Source organism: Nipponia nippon, unplaced genomic scaffold (genome assembly GCF_047370975.1).
Source record: "Nipponia nippon isolate SJK-2023a ecotype South Korea unplaced genomic scaffold, ASM4737097v1 scaffold_6, whole genome shotgun sequence".
Taxonomy (NCBI): domain Eukaryota; kingdom Metazoa; phylum Chordata; class Aves; order Pelecaniformes; family Threskiornithidae; genus Nipponia; species Nipponia nippon.
Window position 1 is genome coordinate 78,433,143 of NW_028262380.1, and position 19,705 is coordinate 78,452,847.

The following is a 19,705-nucleotide window of genomic DNA, read 5'->3' on the forward strand; positions in this document are numbered from 1 at the left end:
TGCAGTGAGTTTACTTACAGACTAACTGGTATTTTAGCAATGTAGGAACATGTGAAAATGATGATTAAATTAACTCACGTTAGGGCTTCAGAATAATTATAATGAGGAGAGACTCCCAGAAATTTCTGTACTTCATCCATTACGGTAGATGGGTCAGTTCTCAGCTGCTGTCCATCAATAATGAGCAACTACAACAAATAAAATAAAAGGAAGTTTAATTTAAAACTCACTATTTCAAGCTTCAAACTGAAATGTCCACCTCTGTCAAACTCATTCATTATATGGAGAGTACTGTCCCAGAGAATGATAGTTGGTCCGATTTTAATTGTCACCATCATTAATGATCTGGGAGCAGGGTAAATGGCATGTTAATTAAATCTGAAATGATATTAAATTGGAAGCTGTTGTGACAACAGAGAAATAGCAGTGAGGGATCTAGAAAGATAAGAAATACTGGCAGGAAATTCAATGAGATTTGTCCAGCCAAGGAAAAAAGGTATTAATGTCTAGAGAAATAACCTATAACTCTCATAGACACAAACATATACATATACATGTTACAGTAATGTAGAACAGCTTGTCACTGTAAATGACCAGAAAGACAGAAACCAGTAGGTAGATGTTAGGTGCAATGCCTTACTTCTAAACCCATACGACTATACATAATTGTATGAAAAAAACTTCTTTGAGACTATGAATACAGGCAGATGTTACGAGGACCTTAAGGCAGGGATGTAGATTGATACAGAATGTGCAACACATCTCTAAGAATGCCAGGTACTTGTAGGTAATTTCTTTTTCTTATTTTCAAGTGCTTGACCATATACACACTAGGCTACTTCAGACAGGGCCACCTTTTTACCTGGAGATTAATCTTCAGGGAAACAGACACTACCTGAGAATTTTATTAAATGTGGTATCATGCCTAAATGACCCACTGATGGTACAGCAAGTTTGGCTCTTTGTGACTGTTGGAAGAGAAACAAGGTCCCGAACGGATTAGTCAAGCATTCGTTTCCTGCCCATCATGCTTTAGTGATGAAAAGGAGGGAGGAAATAGATCTGCAGATGGTTCAACAACCTCCTCCTGCAAGCAGGGGTGAAGCTTGTTTTTACATTTCCATGCAAGCAGAGAGGCTAAAATCCTACGAATTGCTTCCACGATTGGATGAAACTTAGAGGTTTGCAAGACTATGAGGTTTCAGAGCATAATCAAAAGGAAGAAAATGTCTTTTCTTTCCAAAGATCGGTCTTTGGAATTACCCATATATAGCATGCAGATTTAGAGATGTGGATTAGTGGAAGTATCAGGCTACTCAGAAAGCAGTAGCTCATTCCAGAAGTCTTTGCAATCAGATGTATGATGACTGCTTGAGTCCAAAAATGAACTCACTGCTTTCCTAAGACATAAGCTTTGAAAACAGGCCTTACATGCTTCATAGCACAGAGGTCAAAAAACATCCCAAACGAGGGATATTTCTATCTGAAAGAAAAGGAGTGAAGGTTTTTTTCTTCACTATTTAAAAAACACGTGGAGATAAATATCTGTGCCATTCCCACTTCTGCCACCCCAAAAAAAGACATGTAAGAAAAAGTTTTACCAGTGGAAATTCACTCCAATTCTTGACATTCCCAGGGAGCAGGTAACAAAAAATGCTCCCTCTCAACCTTTAGTGAGATTGTAAGGAACTGAGGCAAAACTTTTCCTTACTTGTACTGATTTATTCATATCCTGATCTCGGGAAGATGTAATTTAATGAAATTCCTCAAAATCTAACGCATTTCATGTATTGGTGAGGTGGAAAAATTAAACTAATTTTTACAAAGTAGATAGCTTCATATATAATGAAAATACTACAGATGAAGTATTTTGAGTCACTTTATAGCGTATTGATCATTTTACTGTGATACTGCTGACAGCTGAAGAGATTGTTTAAGTCCCTGCTCTCCCACTATACACGAGTTACTTCGTGTCTAGAAGTCATCATGGTGGGAGAGGAGCAAAAGAGACAGTTTGGGGAAGAGAACAGCTTAGAAACAGCCCGAGCCCTTCAGCTTCAGACTGGCCATTTAATGATGGCTGTTACAAAATCAGCTTGATTTCTTATAGGCCTGGCACATGAGCATATCGTTTGGCTCAGGAGGGAGCTTGTCATGCTAGGTCCTCTCTTCTTCTTATGACTCCATTGAAGCAATGAGCTGTAGATGGCAAATTAACTTGAGAGACATGAGCTTCCTGAACTTCTAGAGATCTGTCTCGGTGGCCAGACAAAAGAGGACATTTTGTATGACTTATGAGATAGTAAATTGAGTCCATCAAAATTCTAAACATCTGAACCCCAAATTTGCAAGTACTCTTAGATCTGCAAATTCTTACCATGTAAGACAAGTGTGCTGTTACCGCTTTTCTGATGAAAAGGTGAACCTTACCTATTCCTGTTGCTACTTCTACCACTTACTACATGCCTGCTGACTTAATAATGGACATTAAGACTTCATTTTAGTCACACGTGTAGAGACCCGCAAATTTATACAGCATTACAAATGACAGATAGCCTTAGCTGTCTGTGTGAGAGCTCTTTTGGTGAAGGAAGGCTGCCATTTTTTTAGATAAGGCTGTACTTTTAAGCTGAGCTGATTTTATGTCTGCCTTATGTAACTGTTTAATGCTTCAGTAGTTCCTTGAACTTGCTCACTAGTTTGGATATGGTCTACTGTGTATCATTGCTTTTGTAATGCAAGTTAATCCCTAGTACTTTTACAGAGAAAACACAAGGCTACCAGAGCTGGTTCGTTGCTATCACTGTGGGATGTAAAATCTGGCAAAAATCTGTATGACAATGCACATTGTTCAATATTCATGGGTTACTTTTGGAGAAAAGCTGACAAAACACAATGTAGAGAATTTCATATGAGTATCATAATATTACAGTATCATGCATCTCATGAAGCCTGCAAGGCTGGCCCAAAAGAGAGTATGCGGAGAATAACACCAACTAGATGCATCAGAGCTTTCTTGGCACACTCTGGGAAAACAGAAGGTGCAGACTCCAGCCAACTTGTCTCAGCTAAGCAAGTCCTGGATAAACAGAAGGTTCAGATTGCAGCCAACCTCCCTCAACTAAAGTAATCTTTAAATGTTGGGTGGGGAGTAGTGCCAGACATGCTGCTAATGTCAGAAAAATCAATTCCAGAAATAAATCTACCAAGGAGATACTGATCATCAGATATTGTCCGCCTGGTGTTGTGTATCACACCATGTTCAGGGCTTAGGATGTGCATCTTTTGAGGCTTGATCTTACACAGGGCTAGAAGGAGGCTAATGATTTGTATGTTATATTCCAACAGAAGCTTGCAGGGAGATCTGATTTTCAAGTTGCTTATGTGCCACCTGTACTGAAACCTCTGGGTCCCTAAACACACACCCTTTGAGGCTCAAAGACACATAGAAAAACTGGTCTTAACACAAAGAATACGTTGAGGATTCAGGACCAGTGATAGATACCAAATGTAGACGATTAGGAACACCACCACACCAAACTGTTTCAGTGCACAAATGAGTCCCAACAGAGGCTCTGATATGTGTATGTGCTGTTATGTGCTGCAATGTGTGAGGAATTTAAAAAAAAAAAAAGCAAAAGAGACCCAGTGCTTTGACAGTTACAGAAAAAGTCATGTTAGGCAAAATATGAATTCACCTAAAAAAAATGGTGATGCCTGGGATGGCAAAGACACTGATGTACACAAAGGCTTTATCTATATTGCTAACTAAAACAAATCAGGGACAGCTTTCTGGCCTTGAGGCCAAATAGCACAACATGACCTGGATCCATGTTGCTAAACTCTCTCACCTGCAAATTGGTTGTGTCCACACTCCCCAATGGTAATGGTTCTTGTTATCTTTCTAACTGTGCTCTGGAACTGCTTGGCAAGATGCTTTTTGCTGTGGGTCCAAACTGTGCTAGAAGTGTGTTAAAAAACAAGCAGTATGGATAGCAGTGGGACACTGTGTGAAGCCCTGCAACAGGTACAGGTTTATTTACTACTACACTCATAGCCTAAGAAGGTTGATGCAGTGGGAGATTACTGCATGAAAGGACCAAGAATTGTGTGAAGACACTGATGTGTTTAAATGTTAAGGTGTTAAAAAACTACTAGACCACATCCACTTCCATGTGGTAATCCCCATTTCAGATGGAAAAGGCATTTTTTACACCCCAAAGTGTTCAGACACCAAAACTCTTCTCAACCCATGCAAGGAGGGCAATATCCCAGCTGACTGCCCTTGATGCTAGCCGATACTTGCTACCACTCAGAGTAGACAGAAATATTACTGAGCAGCTTCCTTTTATTTTCCTTTTGGGAACCCTGATAGACCATCTGATATTAAGGAGACCACAAAGCACTGCATGCCTGTTTCTCTTTTCTTCAACATTACTGACAAAGAGCCAGACAGAGCGATGAAGCATGAGCAAATGAAAAACAGCTGTAAGTTAAAGGCAGTTCAAGAGAGTTCAAGGAGCAGCAGTGATGTTTCTTGAGCTTCCAGATCATTGTTCTGATTTGTTTTGCAGAAGAAGCTCCCAGCTGTAAGGTGCTAAGACATGACATCCCCAGTAATTTCAACCAACTACTTAAAACACGGCTATGAAGAATCACAATCAATGTCTTAAAACATACTCTAGTACATCTAGGATGACCCTGAGGATCAGTATTCAGAAGGCAAGACTTCTACAAAGGTAATCTTTTAGGATATTATATATGTAAGATTAGGATGTCAAGTTACAGTCTTATTCACCTGATAAGGTGGGAAGTAAGTTAGCCATCTTTCAATATGGGTAGCATACCATCCAGGTGCTAGGCATCTCTTTTGGAGAGCTCTAAGCTCAGATGGAGCTCGAGGTCCAGCTGTGATCACCTGATAGAAGCTGAATTTTAGAGCTGCAGGATCTTCATGTGATCGCTGATGCTGTAAAAGAAGTTACATTGCTGGAACTTTACAGGCCACAAAAGCTGGGAAAATAAGACAAAACTGGTTGGTCTTACTGACCTGGCCTTACTGACCTTGCCATGAGTGCTTATTTACACTAAAAGTTACTTAAAGTTAAGAAGTCCTCATCTGTATTAATTCATTGAAAATGCCGGGATAAACATTGTATCAATAAATATTGTTTGTATCAAAAGAAATCGGAAGCTAGACTGATAATAGCAATAATAAAACAATGTATAAATGTTTACTTTCAATAAACTGAGTGGCAGGTTTTGTACAAATGAACAGGGCGTAATAAACACAAATACTAAGAAGCTCTGCTTCTAGTAGTTTCATATTTTCTTTTTCTAGCTTACACAAGGTAACTACTCAGAAGGGCAAATTTGAACACAGGTATTTATGAGGATCATTGGATAATTCAGCTCAGGAGGGATCTCGGCAGGTTTCTAGCCAAGCCTCCTGTTCAAAGCAGGGAAAGCTATGGGATCAGACTCAGGGCTGGGATTAATTCTCATCAAAAAATAACATAAAATATGTCATAGAAGTTGGAAGAACTTTGTTCTCTTTGGAATTTTATCTTTTTAAAAATATCTTTATTTTGCCAAATTCCTGTTGAAATCTGCAGACCAGAAGAACAAAAATTTCTTTATCTTGTATTTTGAGGATGAACTAGATAACTGTCTATAAACTAATTTTTGTATGTGCTGACTACATAAATTAATTGAGTAAGTAAGCATTCTTACATGCTTATATTAAAGGCAGCCTTCTGAAAGGGTGGTTTCTGGTATTTTAACCCTTGAAAGATTTTCAGGTTTACATTGACACATACCTCAGCCCATGGGTGATCATATATGGTGCACTGACTGACAAATAGAAGCTTGTTATTATCCAAACCCTTTATATACATATACGCTGAAAGGATATACAGAGAGGATTCAAGGGGGAAACCTTGATTTGTGCCTGCCCCTGTTCTTCAAAGTGCATACCTGATACCAGGAATACGCCCGGTCAGATGGATCAATGAGGATGGTGATGATCTTGGCCTTGGGGATGAGGGAAGCAGCTCGCTTAGGAGCTTCCTCAGAATGGAAATAGTTGGCACTTTTCTCAAAGAGGAAGTCAGTGGTGACATTAGAAGGAGCGGGAAAGAAATCCATGTACCTAGGAAAGCAGAATCATTCTCAGAATTACTTAGAAGTCACACAGATCTGCTAAGTATATTTTATTCTAGAATAGTCCATTAAAATAATAGCCTAATTGCCAAATAAAAGCCAACAGAAGTTTTCATTATATTTTTTTTTATCATATTTGACTTGGTACTAGCTTTCTTCTTAACTATATATAACTAGACATTGAAGCTATTTTTTGGTAACTGGATGAAAATGTTACGATATTCATGTATCTTCTTAAAATTAGAGAATTCCCACTTTCCAGTCAGAACAAACTCCTATCAAAGTCAAAAGTCGAAAATGAGCTTTCCACATCTGGCCTTTTGCTGACATCAATTACATTGCAATACCATAAGATAAAGATATTCATATCAGAATTGCTTTTACTCAGAAAAGAGCTTGCTTATGTGGGCAAGATGCACTGAAAAAGCTCCCCCCCCAGCTTCATCAGGTAAAAGGTTTCTAAGCAGTGACTGCATCTTTCACTTATTGTTCCATGAGTCACATTTTTTGTGGAAACATGGGTTGTATTCCTTTTAGTTTTCTTTGTGAGCTTTCCTCATCTGTTCTGAAGTTGCAGTTAATTTCCAGCAGTCTCCTATGTCACATACAGGCTTCTTTATCCACGGCCCTCAGACCACTTTTCATTATTGTTGGGGAAAAGAATAAATGGGAAATGTTGGTCTGCTTGATTTTTCAGTTAAACTCTGTATTGATAAAATAAATGCCATTGAAAACAACCTCTTCTGAAGATCATGCTGAAATTTCTCCCAGCGCTTAAACTTTGTTCTATTTATAGAAGTGAACTACTTCTAACACAAATGACGTGCTCTTGTTGGCATTGAAATGGTGACCATTGCAGCCAAGGCCAGAAGACTTGGTAGGATGGAATGGACTGATGCACGTGCAGTTTTCTTTAGGACACGGATCTCACAAGATAATCACTAGCACACAGGCACTGCTTACAAGGTACTTGGAGAAAAGAAAGAAATCTACTGTGGTTTTAAGAAACCGAACTCTGTGACACCTGATTCTGGGAAGTTAATTCTTATGAGTGACTTTTATGTACATGTAAGCAATCATTGTCAAGTTATTGTTTTGTGCTTCTTTGGCACAGGAATGGATACCTGTCATCAGAATCATGCAAGTGAAGCAGGCTGGCCTTCAAATGACAATTTTCTATACACTAGATAAGGAATAACAGTTGTGGATTCATTCCAGGTCTTAAAGGTAGCAGCTGGTAGATTACCTTGTATCAGAGAGACCTAAATGATGTCATGTGAAGGGGTGACAGATGGGCAGGTCCCTGCTTAATACGCTCAAAGTTGCACTCAAAAATTCTGGTAAAAATGCTGCATAGCTATTGCTAGTCTCACATGCAGACTGTATGTAAAAAAAGCTGAAATATGAGGACAACCAAACAGAACAGAACGGAAGGCTGTCGCTGCCCTGCTAGTTTATTAAGTGTTCATACCTGCCTAATGCTAATGCAAATCTCTGAGAATATGATACTATGTCATTGAACAATGAACTCTATTTCCCAAAAATATTAGGGCTGATTTGATGAAAATGATGAAGCTATACCAATTTCTGCTCACAAATAAAATTATTAGAAACTAATGACTCAACCTCACTGTGTGACCTCAGAATGCTTTACCAGAACATCAATACCAAAGAAAAAGGCCAGCCTTGAAAGAGGCAATAGGCACTGAAGGCAAATTGGCTCTAGATCATGTATGGTGTCATTATGCCAATGTACTGAAGTCCTGGTAGTAGACTGAGTAAATACAAGGCAATGAGGACTCCAAACTTATAAGGAAACACTTAACATTAAATAGGGCACTACACCAAATTTTGGGAAAAAGTTAATTGATTCTTTAGGTAACATGGCAAATTTGAAAAAAGTTGATGTGGTGTCAGTGAAAAATGGCAAAGAGATTGGACCAGGTGGGATATCAAGAGGTTATAAAGTTTAGGCTGAGCATTTCTGCTGAACACAGACTGCAGAACTCTTGCTTAGTACCTCATTCATGAGACAATTCTTGAACTCGACAAGGGCAAAGCTGAGAAGGCTTTAGAGAAACTTGTCTAAGAAATCTGTAACAATGCTTACATAAAGAAATGCATGACTGGTCTATTTAGACTTCTTCATTTCAAGAACAGAAAGATCAGTTCTCATCTTACTGTTCTGTTATCTCTACTGGGAGACTAAAATATACATCTATACCTCTTTCAAGACGGCAGTATTGAGGTTGCCGAGGGCTGAAAGAACCCTTTCCTGCTTCTGTAGTTAGCCTTGCTCTAAATGAAAGCTTGGACAAAGACTAAGTCAGAGCCAGCTCTGGGAAAAAGCTGTATCTCCATAATCATAAAAGAAATGGAACTGATTGTTATTTGTGAATACTCTTGCCTTGAAAGACTCCTAGCCAATTAAGGAAAGACCTTGTATCTAATTACCATTTGGTAAGCTCATTACATGCCAGCATTAAAATACACTATCAGACTGAAGGTCTGAGAGATTTGTCTGGCAGACAGAATGCAAATCTGAATGTTAAGCAACTACACCAATGGGTAGTTTTGAGTATCCAAGACTTAACTGTGAGAACCTGGCAGGGGTGAGTGGGGCATGTAGCACAGAGGCAGAAATAGCCAAATGGGTGCTGTAGAGGGAGAATCTGTCAAAAGGATGCCCCTGGTCTGTACAGGTTGACCACTGGGGACTTTATGCACTGGTGCTGTGTTGAGATGAAGGTAATACAGCACATGTCTAGCAGACGAATTGTATCTGCATGTTAGGGAAGTGGATATGGCAGGAGGAATGAGAGTAGCAGCAAAGTGGTCTTCTAGCAACATGAAAACATTGATTTTGTGGAAGAACTGGCTCACTGTACTTTGGCTGTTTCCATCAGTGTGAACCCGCTATACCTTGCTTGCATGTCATCTTCTCTGACTCTCCTCCACAGCAAGGAGTCAGCTTTCTAATTTCCAGTCGTTCAGCCGGCATCTTTCTATTGGTAATAACTGGCTGACTCACCACACTTTGTAATAAGAATCTGCTGCAACAATTATAAGTCTGTAAAAACTAAGTGACTTAAAAAGAAATTGGCTTTGACGTAACAAGACCATATAATAGTGTTTATCCTGTTAATTTTATGGATGAATACAAAGTCAAAGGCAAGAAAACTGTTCTCCCTTAAACCGGGGGGAAAAAAGAAACAAGACAAAATACCAATAATCTTTTACTGGTGGCTCCCCAGCCACTACAGCACGTTACCACTTTTCATCATGTAGTGCTATATACTGCAGCATTTTCTGAAAGTGAGAGAAATCAAGAATGACCTTCTGGATGTAGCTATATCTGGTGATTCCCTGGTAGCCACTGTGAACACAGGAGCAGTGATATATATATACACAGATTTTTAGCACCACTTACTAACCCAACAGAGACACTATCGTTCTCCTAATTACCTGATCTTTGAAAAACATTTTGAGTGGCTTTCCCTGTCCCCCTTTTACCTGATTGCTATTTCTAAATCCCATTTAAAGGAAGAAATGCCTCTCTCCAATATTAACCTTTTTTCTCTTAAGACATAAGATTTCCAACAGAAACATAATTTTTGCCTCCATATATCCAACTAACAACCATTACTGTCCCAACTTCAAAGGCATGTGTAATGAGAAATACATATTTTGTTACTGTTTTGTATATATTAATATATGGATATTTACAAGAAAGCCTCACAAAAGTTAGTGTATTTATGATATTCTGTAGTAAGATTGTTATTCACTTGCATTTATTTAACAGTTCAGAAGGACACTGAAGGTTTTTTTTTTTTAATCTCGCTCTATATATAAACAGGTACCATTACCAACAGTAATGTCATTTTTGTACTGTTCACAATATATAAACTTTTATATTTATACTAATAACCCATCTTACCAATCAATCCCCCTGTGGTAGTTATTTCTATTAAAGAACTGTACCTCCTCAAAGGTTTTTGGGCTGGGGGAGTTACTAATGATGGAAGGATGCATGATCAGGAACAAATACAAGGCTGTGGTACCTGCAAATAGGATAAAAGTCCAAGATTAAAAAGAAATACATACACACATATTTTTGGGGGTCATACCCGCAGATGGACTAAACCAGATGTATTCCATTTCATTTCAGTGAGGGGATGCTGATATATGTCACCTAAAAATCTGTGCTTTCTGTGCTTTTAAATTGAAGACATTTAAAGAACTGTAAATAGTTAACACAGAAACTGGAGTGCCAATGCTGACATCTGTTTTTCACACTTTTAATAACTCTGTTTTAAGAATAATTATTGTTTTTTATGAGACTGTCACAAAAATAATTTAAAAATCTTGCCCTCAGTAGCTATTAGGGATCGGTGAAGATGAAAGGAAACACATATGCAATTTTCTGATAGTAGAGAAGAAAATTAAGCATTAAGTTAATTTACAAACTACTGCAACCTTGCAATTCAAACTGTCCACTAAGAACTTCCTGACTTGAAATAACTGCCATGAAATAACAAGTTTCTATAAACAGGACACCTGCAGGACAGACAAGAACTTGCAGTTAAGAATCTACAACATTTGAAAAATGGCTGTCCTTTCCTCCTTCTGCTTTGACAAGATCTTGTCTATCTTGTTGATCTCTTTAGCAAAGTGTTACTCATTTTGACATGAAGCCAAAAAAATCTGACACACACCTGAACCTTGCATTTTCAATATGCGTACTGTCTGTTGTTGTAACTTACATTATTAAACTATATTTGGATGATATCTGAAAATAAAAAAATACTATTAGATGATCAAGATCTCTACACAGCAGTCTGAGTAAAAAGTGATTAATTTGTATAATTATTTGAACTTACACATAGCCTATCTTGTTGAAATACAATAAAATCTCACCAGTTTTCTGGGGTCCTACAACCAAGAATTTTGGTAATCGATCACAGGTTTTTTCTTTAGACCAGATATCTCTGTGCCGTTTGTCATCACAGGGATTCTAAAACAGAGAAGAACAACTAAGAATTTCGTTGGTAATCATACCTGATAAGATTCTCAAATTAGGCATATATAAATTACCAATTTTTCACCAACGTACAAATATTCTTACCAGAAAATATTATTTTCCCTTATGACAGAAAACCATGTTATGTATTAAAGAACTCTTTCAGTGATGCAGAAAGGTATTTGCAATGTTACCAGGCCAGAAACTATATCTCCTAAGTGTTTGGGTTTGGTTTGGTTTTTTTTTTTGAGACAAGTATGTTGACAAAATGTGGTTTTCATTCTAACTCATTCCTACATATACATAGTGGCTCCAGCTACCCAACAGACCCTGGGGCAAGATCCTTTCTCCTATGAAATGTCAGTATGTTCAGCGGAATTATGCCAATGACAAATTCGATCCCACATACTTAAGATGTGGGAATCATTCAAAATCAATTGCTCAATTATATACAAATTAGGAAGACTATAAAATTGCTAATGAGTTATCTAATTAGCGACTTTTTCTTTTACATTACTGTAACAGCTACCACCCTATATGTGCTGTAGTTTTTAAACTAAAATAGTAAATTAATTACACTTTAAGGATTTCCATTCACAAATACATATTCCGATCCTCCAGTTCAAGTCAGTACATATTACTGAATCCTGTTTTTTCATGTGCTGCTTTACAACTGAAGCATTTTAAATTTGTCTAGAAATGCTACTTGCAAACAGTTTTTGACACTGTTGTGTGGCAGTACTGTATTGAGATTAAGGGAACTACCAATCTTCTAGGCTTAAAAAAATTTAACTGTATTCAGATCATCTGTATTATAGACAAAAGACACCACATTCAGTATATGTTAGTCACTGTTACTTACACGTTTCTTTTCTAAGTAACTCTAATTTTTCAAGTCTTTTGGCTACAGGCTAATTTCCATTTTTAAAATTCATTCTTTCTTAACATTATGCAAAATTCTTGACATTTTTCCCCTAGTTCAATGTTTTATTCAGTAACAGCATGAATTTCAAGATGTGTATTTAAGTCCAAATTTACAATCTCATACTCAGATTCCAAGTTGGCAATTCAATATCCAATGCTAGAAAACACTTGAGTAAGCAAGCTTAAATACATTTTAATGTTTGATTTAATAAAGCTTGCTCCTTAGAATATTTCTACCAAGTCACCTCAAAAGGATGATATTTGGGATACATATTATCACTGTAGGGACACATGTACCTACAGCAGTCGGACGTTCCGCTGAATTGGTTGAACTGTCACCGAGCGTGTGCAAAAAGAACACGACAGCGTTCACCGCTTGGTGCAGCAGTTTCTCTGTAGGGACTGTGCTCTTAGTGCTGGGTGATGGGCTGAAGACGCGTTAACTGCAAGGTCAGTGCAGGCTTCAGCCTTAGCAGGTCTTCACATTCCTGATATTTTCAATTTGCTCACTTACAAGAGCGGGATAATCAAGCAGCAGAGCTGATAACATCAATGTATTAAGTGCTGGTAAACTTTTGCTTGGGCAGTTCTCAGCCTTCTGTGAATAACTTTCTAATCTATCTAATCTATTTCTACTTGGCTAGTCAGTTTTAGCATTAAAGTAGCCATGGTCTTAATGCTCTTTTCTCTTTTTGGACGCCCTCTTCTCCTCACACACTTGGAGAAAAGTTCATGTCTTTAATGGCCAATTACTAAAATATGCATATACATCTCTCAGTCAAATGCTTCATTCCTGTTAGTTCCAAAAGGAGAAGAGAAATAACACAACGTGCCTTTCCTGCACTTCCCACATTTCTAAAAGCAGATAAAGTCACAAATAAAATAATTAAAGATAATATTAATGAAACATCTTAATACATATTAATTTCACATCCTTTCTATGGAGATTTAAGCAACAGGGAAAACAATCACATACATGAAGCTTCAGTAAGCTGTTGTATGGAACCAACTAGAAAATCTAAAAATATTACTGCTTTTCTGTACAAGAAACTGAAACAAAGAACTTCACAAAAAACACCATAAAGATGATTTTTTCCTGATCTCTTCATCAGCAAGCCTGCCTACCTGCCAGAGAGGGTCCTTTTGCTCAGGGAATAGTTCAAAATACTTGTGAGCCAGCTGAACCGGTGGAAGAGTTTGCAGTTTCAGGTTTGTCCAGGTATGAACAAAGTTGGCCAGATTCACGAAGGTGTATAACCCCAGGCGGTCGTTTCCATAATTAGACAAATGGGTCATGAAGATGCTAATCTTTAGAAAACAAAATAAAGCAGACATTGACTCTTTGTATCACTAGATGGCAGTGTAACCACAGATAATATAAATCTAATTTGCATTTTGCTCTTATTTAGAGCTGCAAGACTTTGATGACATTCAGGCAGATCTTACTATACTTGCTCTTCGTTGAATTACATCCTCCTTCTCAAGTCAACTCAATGCCATCAATGAAGAAAATTGTGCAATAGGTACTATGCGCTCTGTGTGAACTAGGATAGGCAGTTCACGTAGGACTGTACTACCCTGGGGTTGTACAATATTTACACAATCTTTATGTAAATTTACTTAACGGAGAATACAGTAAAAACAATAACCACAGTTTTACTTCAAGTGGAATACAAATGCAACATGAAAAACGTGAATTCTGTTTTCGCGGAAGAGTAAAGAAGTCAGAGACCAAGACGATAGCTGACCTCTATTGCTGCGATACAAATCTTATTGCTCCAACTGTAAGTTTTATAGGACAAGTACCTCATCTCTTCTACAAAGCTATTCTGCAAGCACTGGGCAGATAGTCAAATCACACGCAGAAACAAACAAAAAAAATCTGAAACCTGATTGAGTACTTTCAAATAATTGTGCATAAAATACTCCTAAATAAAAAAAAAATAGCTCAATATCCCATCAGTTGTAAGGCTGCTTGTATTTTGCTCTTCCAACACCTTACTGTGAAATCACTACTCGGATAAATCCTCTCCGCTACATCCCTTGGTCCAAATGCACTCTCACACTCCCAATGGAAGCAACGCTTGCCGTGAGGGTTTCTCACAGGAAGAGCATGTTTGGATGCATGTAAACCACGCTGAGGAGTGCAGCAGGAATGAATACCCAGACTGCAAGGATGGTCTCTCCGGGACTGAGGAAGGGGGGAAGACTGAAACCTCTGTTTTGCAAAATGATCCATTTTCAAAGTAATTTTTCACTGATGAATGAGTCTGTTCTTCCACTAAATTCTGCAAACACTTGCCTCTCTAACAGTGATCTTTTTTTCGACTTTTTTTTTTTTTTAAATAGACCTGTCCCAAGATAAATTCTCCAGACTAATTTCCATTAAAAAATTAGAAACATGAATCTTTTTATAAATAAATCTGCTAATGTCATGAATGGGCAATTTCTATTTAAAGTAAAACTTGATGTAAGCCACTTAAAAAAGAAAAAGGCTTATCATGGCCATAATTCTGAAGTTAGTTCAGGAACTGAAGCTGGTCTTTTGTAAAGGAATTCCAGCCTTCAATTTAAAAAAGGAAAACCAAAAGAATGAAAAACTAGAATCTACAACTGTATTATTTTGTTTCAGAGTATTTAAAACACTGGCTTCCTTTGATATAAAATGTTCAAAGCTACTGAACCTCTATTTTTGAACACCTAACTGTAACATGCCAGAGTACTTGCAGTGAATGGACGCAGAAAATGTATTTTATTAATAGTGTCATTTGGTGACACCTCTTGGCTTAAAAAGTAAGCTGAGGGCTTCAGTTTGTCTGACTCAAGTAAAATTAGAATATATTCACTGCTAAATCCTTAGGATACAATCTTTCTTTTCAGATAGGACTGAGATTGAAAAAAAACCCCAAAACGCTTGCCTTCAGGCAACCAATAATAAGCATTTTGCCAAATGTACCATCTTTTCAAGTTTCCTTTTTTATTTCAGTTCTCAAAGCAGGAACAGACCAGCCATAGGACCACATTCTTCTCAACAAAGATACAATCAGAGGGTTTCCATGAAAAAGGTTAACTTGTTTTCTTGACAGTCTCTTTCCTTCCTACACGTTGGTTGACCTCTGACATTTATAATGTCAGTTCACCTCCTGGCAACTCCTCACCTGCCAACAACTACAGCACTGCACTGGAAGAAAAAGGAAGAGAACTTGAAAAGATTGCTAGTTCGGGGAAAATATATATTATTATTTCCCTGAAGGGAATATCACTGTAATTTTAAGAATGTCAGAGTGGAGGCTGAAAAATTGATCGGACGTATAATCATAAATAATTTCCAGCCTATGGAACTATGTCAATGAAGGGGAAAAACATATCAGAGACCTTAGTTCCCATTTTACAGTGGTTTTTTTATGTCCAATACTTTATGGTTCATTATTTACAACAAAAAGAAAGATGATCAAACGCTGGTTTGAAACATAAATGACTAGATCTTGTAAAGAAGCCCATACTTAGTGTAACCAAATACATGACCTAATATACAACTTTACATTGTAGAAAAGGTCTCCTTTGCTTCTATATGGCATCAGAAATATTACAGGTCAGCTGAGACTATCTTCCAGGAAAATCTGAACAGAAGTTTTTCCCCTCCTGTTGATACTGTGCAAACAAATTCCTCGTAAAAATCACGACCACTACCTGTGTAAAATAACCAAACTACAATCCTGCGCTTCATAAAACAATGACATATTGCTGACCCAGGGCCTAATTCACCTGATCTGACCCGAGAACTACTTACTCTTGCTTTCGGCTGCAAAAGGTCTTTGCAGGCTAAGCTACCAGCCTGCGTAACTAACAGAAGCGTGATGCTGCAATGGCCACATTTACATTTCTGAGAATGATCTGGGACCACTTTGCACACCGGGATCCCTATGAGAGGTGCCTTACAGTACACGATGCCAACCTGCCAGCCGCTCTCTCCTCCTCCAGGGGCACTCCTGCAAGTTTGTTGACAACAGCTACGCAGCCACTACTGGGAGAGATGTATAAGCTCATCCTCCAGTTTCCCTGGCTACAAGGAGAAAATGATACCCAAGTGCCATTTTGAGGGATTTCACCTTGGCGCTGGCTCAGCTGCCAGGGATGGTGTGTTGCTGCGCACTCCCTTGCTTTCCTACCAAGCTGTGCAGAAGGATGGAAACTCGTATCGTTACCCTTCCATTTGCAGGTGTGCAGTTTCACACCAAGACAAAAGACAATTATTACTCTTTGCCTTCCGTATTGAGCTGTTATGCTTTGTTTTGCTCTACCATACCACATTCTGCTTCATTCAAACACGTTCTAACTAATGAGAATGATTAGTCTTTCTGTGCCAACTAATAGTTAGCATGCTGTGCTATTAAAGATTTATTCTCTTAAAACGACAGATCAGGAGATAGAAAAGGAACCCTTTGTGGGCATCTCAGCAGACTAGATCTAGTAAATAACACTATTTGTTCAATAATCTTGCACCTCTGGGAAATGCTGTAAAATATAAATAGAGCTTCATGTATTTCTTTATTCCGTCTTCAAAAGGGAAGCAGCTGCGAATGGATTTATATTTACTCTAACAAGCATTTTAGCCTCCCTTTCAGTTAAAAAGAGCTTATTTGATTTTATTATTTCCAGCCCTCTTCTAAAATAATTTCTTTCAGGGCATCTCAGCATTTTCTTTATCTCGGTGCGAGAAGGATCACCCTTTTTAGCTGTTCCTCATAAACAAGCTATCATCTTGGTTGCACTTCAGTGCACGGTCTCCACAGGATTTAATATCTTCCACGAGGAGACTGAAATGGAATACTGACAATTTTTTAAATGATGGTTTGGGACTAAATCTGGCCTCTGGGCAGCAGCTCCTTTCTTGCTCCCACCCATCTTTAGATCAGAGTAGCAAAGGTGCTTCCCTCAGCCTTCTCACAGAGCCTTACAGGCAGCTGTATGACCTGCGCCTTGCAGCTTCTCCTCAGCGCTTCTGCACTCCTCCTTCCCCAGAACGAAAGGGCAGAGGGCTATTTCTGTTCTGCTCTCCTTCCCAATCCCTGATTTTATTTGGGATTCTGACTAGTATTGCAGAGATGTAGGGAAATGAGGACAAGCACTCAGGAGAAACAGCTTTTATCTTTTTGAATGCTCATTCTGTGCTGCATATTTCCTTACTACAACATTTCCCAGTTAGAGGCAACAGCTTCTAGGTCAACAAATTAGAGTCGAGACTGAGACTGAGTTGCTGCTATTAAATCACATGTATCAGGAAAAGATGAACCAGCATGATCTAATTTATGTATCGAGACCAGAGAAAACAATAGATGCTTGACAAACAATTTACACACAATGGAAAAAATGCAACAAGCTACTCCGCTTCTAGCGATGGATGTTATTTTAGCAGGCTGGATATTTTAAAAAATATCAATCACTACAAAATCAAGAGTATTAGGACACTGCACCTATTAAAATTATACAATAAGGGCACTACTAGCTAAGATTCTACAGTCTTGATAACAGTTGTTGTCTTCCTGACAAAAACAGAGGCGCCCGCCTCCCAAAGGAATGACATTACCCTTTCATTCCCAAGCATGAGAAGCCCCTCTTACAGCTCCTGGCTTCTTCCCCCAGAGTCAGGGGGGTCTCTATTTTTGGAAGGACAGGGATGAGAAGAACCATTCAAGGATAGTGGGAAAGACCGCTTTTGTTTTGATTTTGTTGGTTTTTTTGTTGTTTTTTTGGAGTTTTTTTGGGGTTTGGCTTTTTTTTTTCCTTACCAAGCTCCCCGTGAAGGTCTGGAAGGGTGAATTACGACGCTTCTCTATATTGGGACAGAAATGAGTTTATGGTGACCAAGAGTAGCTGCTCTGACGGAAAACAGCAGAGTGGATATCTTTGTGCTGGGCAACCTGCAAATATTGCCACTCCCTTCCACATATCCTGATAAGCAAAATGTACCTTGCTTCATATTCCAACTCCATTTTACGCAAACATTTTGCAGATTAGTAGGTTGCACTTACACCTCCCTATTATTCTTCTTCCTACTCCTTTTCTGTTTGTACCTCCATAATGGTGTACCACATCAGGAGGACTTTTTGATTTGGTTTCAGTTACAGTAATAATGCAGGAAAGAAAAGAAACGGCAATGTCTACTGCAGAGTGAAACAAATTAAGCACAAAAGCCTCTAGAACAGTAAAAAACCTGTAGAACAGTAGTATACTAAGCCAGTGGTCTCCAAACGCTTTTGATCGGTAAAATTTTTTTGAGCATGCACCCCCAGTGGATGTATACGTATTTATAAATCATATACTTCTAATGCCGAAGTTTCCCTGTTTTCTTCCCACACCCAAATGCATCATCTTGCACACCCCCTGGAGTGCACGTACCCCACTCTGGAGACCACTGCACTAAGCTGTCAGGATCAGACTGTAACCCAAGAGCAGAGAGAAGACTCCCTCTTCAGAGGTTAGCTGTACCCTCTTTGGCAAGCATCAGGGAAGTGGAGGGAGGACTCGGACTCGCAATGACATTGATGTTGTTGAACAGATTTATTATTATTATGGCATCTTAAATCTGGAATTAGAAGAGTTCGTATAAGAAAAAAATGGTAATAACCATTTCTTATGGACTGGGCACCTCCTTAATTTTTTTACCATATCTAAATCTATTGCAGGCAATCCAACTTGAATAAATTCATACTATTAAACCAGTTATCAAGGTACTTTTGTCATGGGCACTGTGTCACCCTCCAATCTGTGCAACAACATTAAAAGGCAGCATTGAGGCCTCCCACCTCAATGAAGTTAAGCACAACACTTTAAAATGAAGCTAAATTATGATTGACAATTAATTAGGTGATCGCTGCTAGGCACTAGAAGCAGATGCATTACCAATTTAGTATATTGCTGATATTTTAGCTACTGAACAAATGTTTACAGGCCACAAGAGTACGTCTAACTCTCAGAACACCTATATTCCAATTAATTTGGCATTGTGCACACTCTGTTTGCAGTTCTGATATTGCCTCCATGTTACTCAGAAGAGCTTTGTTTCAGGTATTCAGAGACTCAGTAACAGCTGGTTTTGCTCCATTAGACTAACAAAGTGATAGAATAATGAATTAGATTGCAGTCTGTGCTTGAATATGTATTTTTAATAGTTGAAAGATATTCCTTTTAGACCTCTCTGCTACCAGAAAAGCTGTGTTCAACTCCACCACAGAGAGATTTCAGCTTGCAACTCCCTTTTTTGTTCTGAGGCTGTCCTGCTGGCTTCATAGCTGCCATGGATCTGTCCACTCGCAAAGACAGCAAGCCAACCAGTTGAATTTGAATTACATAGCAGTGTCTCCACTATAAATATAATGCAGCTAAGGAAGATTTATAAGATCAAACAAAATTACCTGTTTGGTGTAGCTCTGAATTATTAATCTGACAGTTGGGAAACCTGAGTTTATTTTCAGCTGTTGCACAAACCTCTTTTACCTTTCTCTGTAACTTGCTCAGTACCCTTGTGACTCCACTTCCTGATTGGCAGTACTGTCCAAAAGACTTGCTTCCGTAATAGCTGTAAACCACTTGTACAGG

At 38.4% G+C, this 19,705-nt stretch overlaps 1 protein-coding gene across 2 annotated transcripts in view; it reads right to left on the reverse strand.

Annotated features, from left to right (window-relative positions):
- Positions 1–19,705, reverse strand: part of LOC104019134 (N-deacetylase and N-sulfotransferase 3) — a 355,872-nt gene that overhangs the window by 5,808 nt on the left and 330,359 nt on the right. For both annotated transcript variants that reach the window (XM_009472364.2, XM_087737226.1), the window contains 6 exons: positions 13,232–13,414; positions 11,080–11,176; positions 10,100–10,223; positions 5,977–6,151; positions 4,799–4,969; positions 79–188 (listed from right to left, as the gene is read on the reverse strand). In XM_009472364.2, the coding sequence (XP_009470639.1) occupies positions 79–188; positions 4,799–4,969; positions 5,977–6,151; positions 10,100–10,223; positions 11,080–11,176; positions 13,232–13,414 (860 nt within the window). The remainder of the gene's footprint in view (positions 1–78; positions 189–4,798; positions 4,970–5,976; positions 6,152–10,099; positions 10,224–11,079; positions 11,177–13,231; positions 13,415–19,705) is intronic.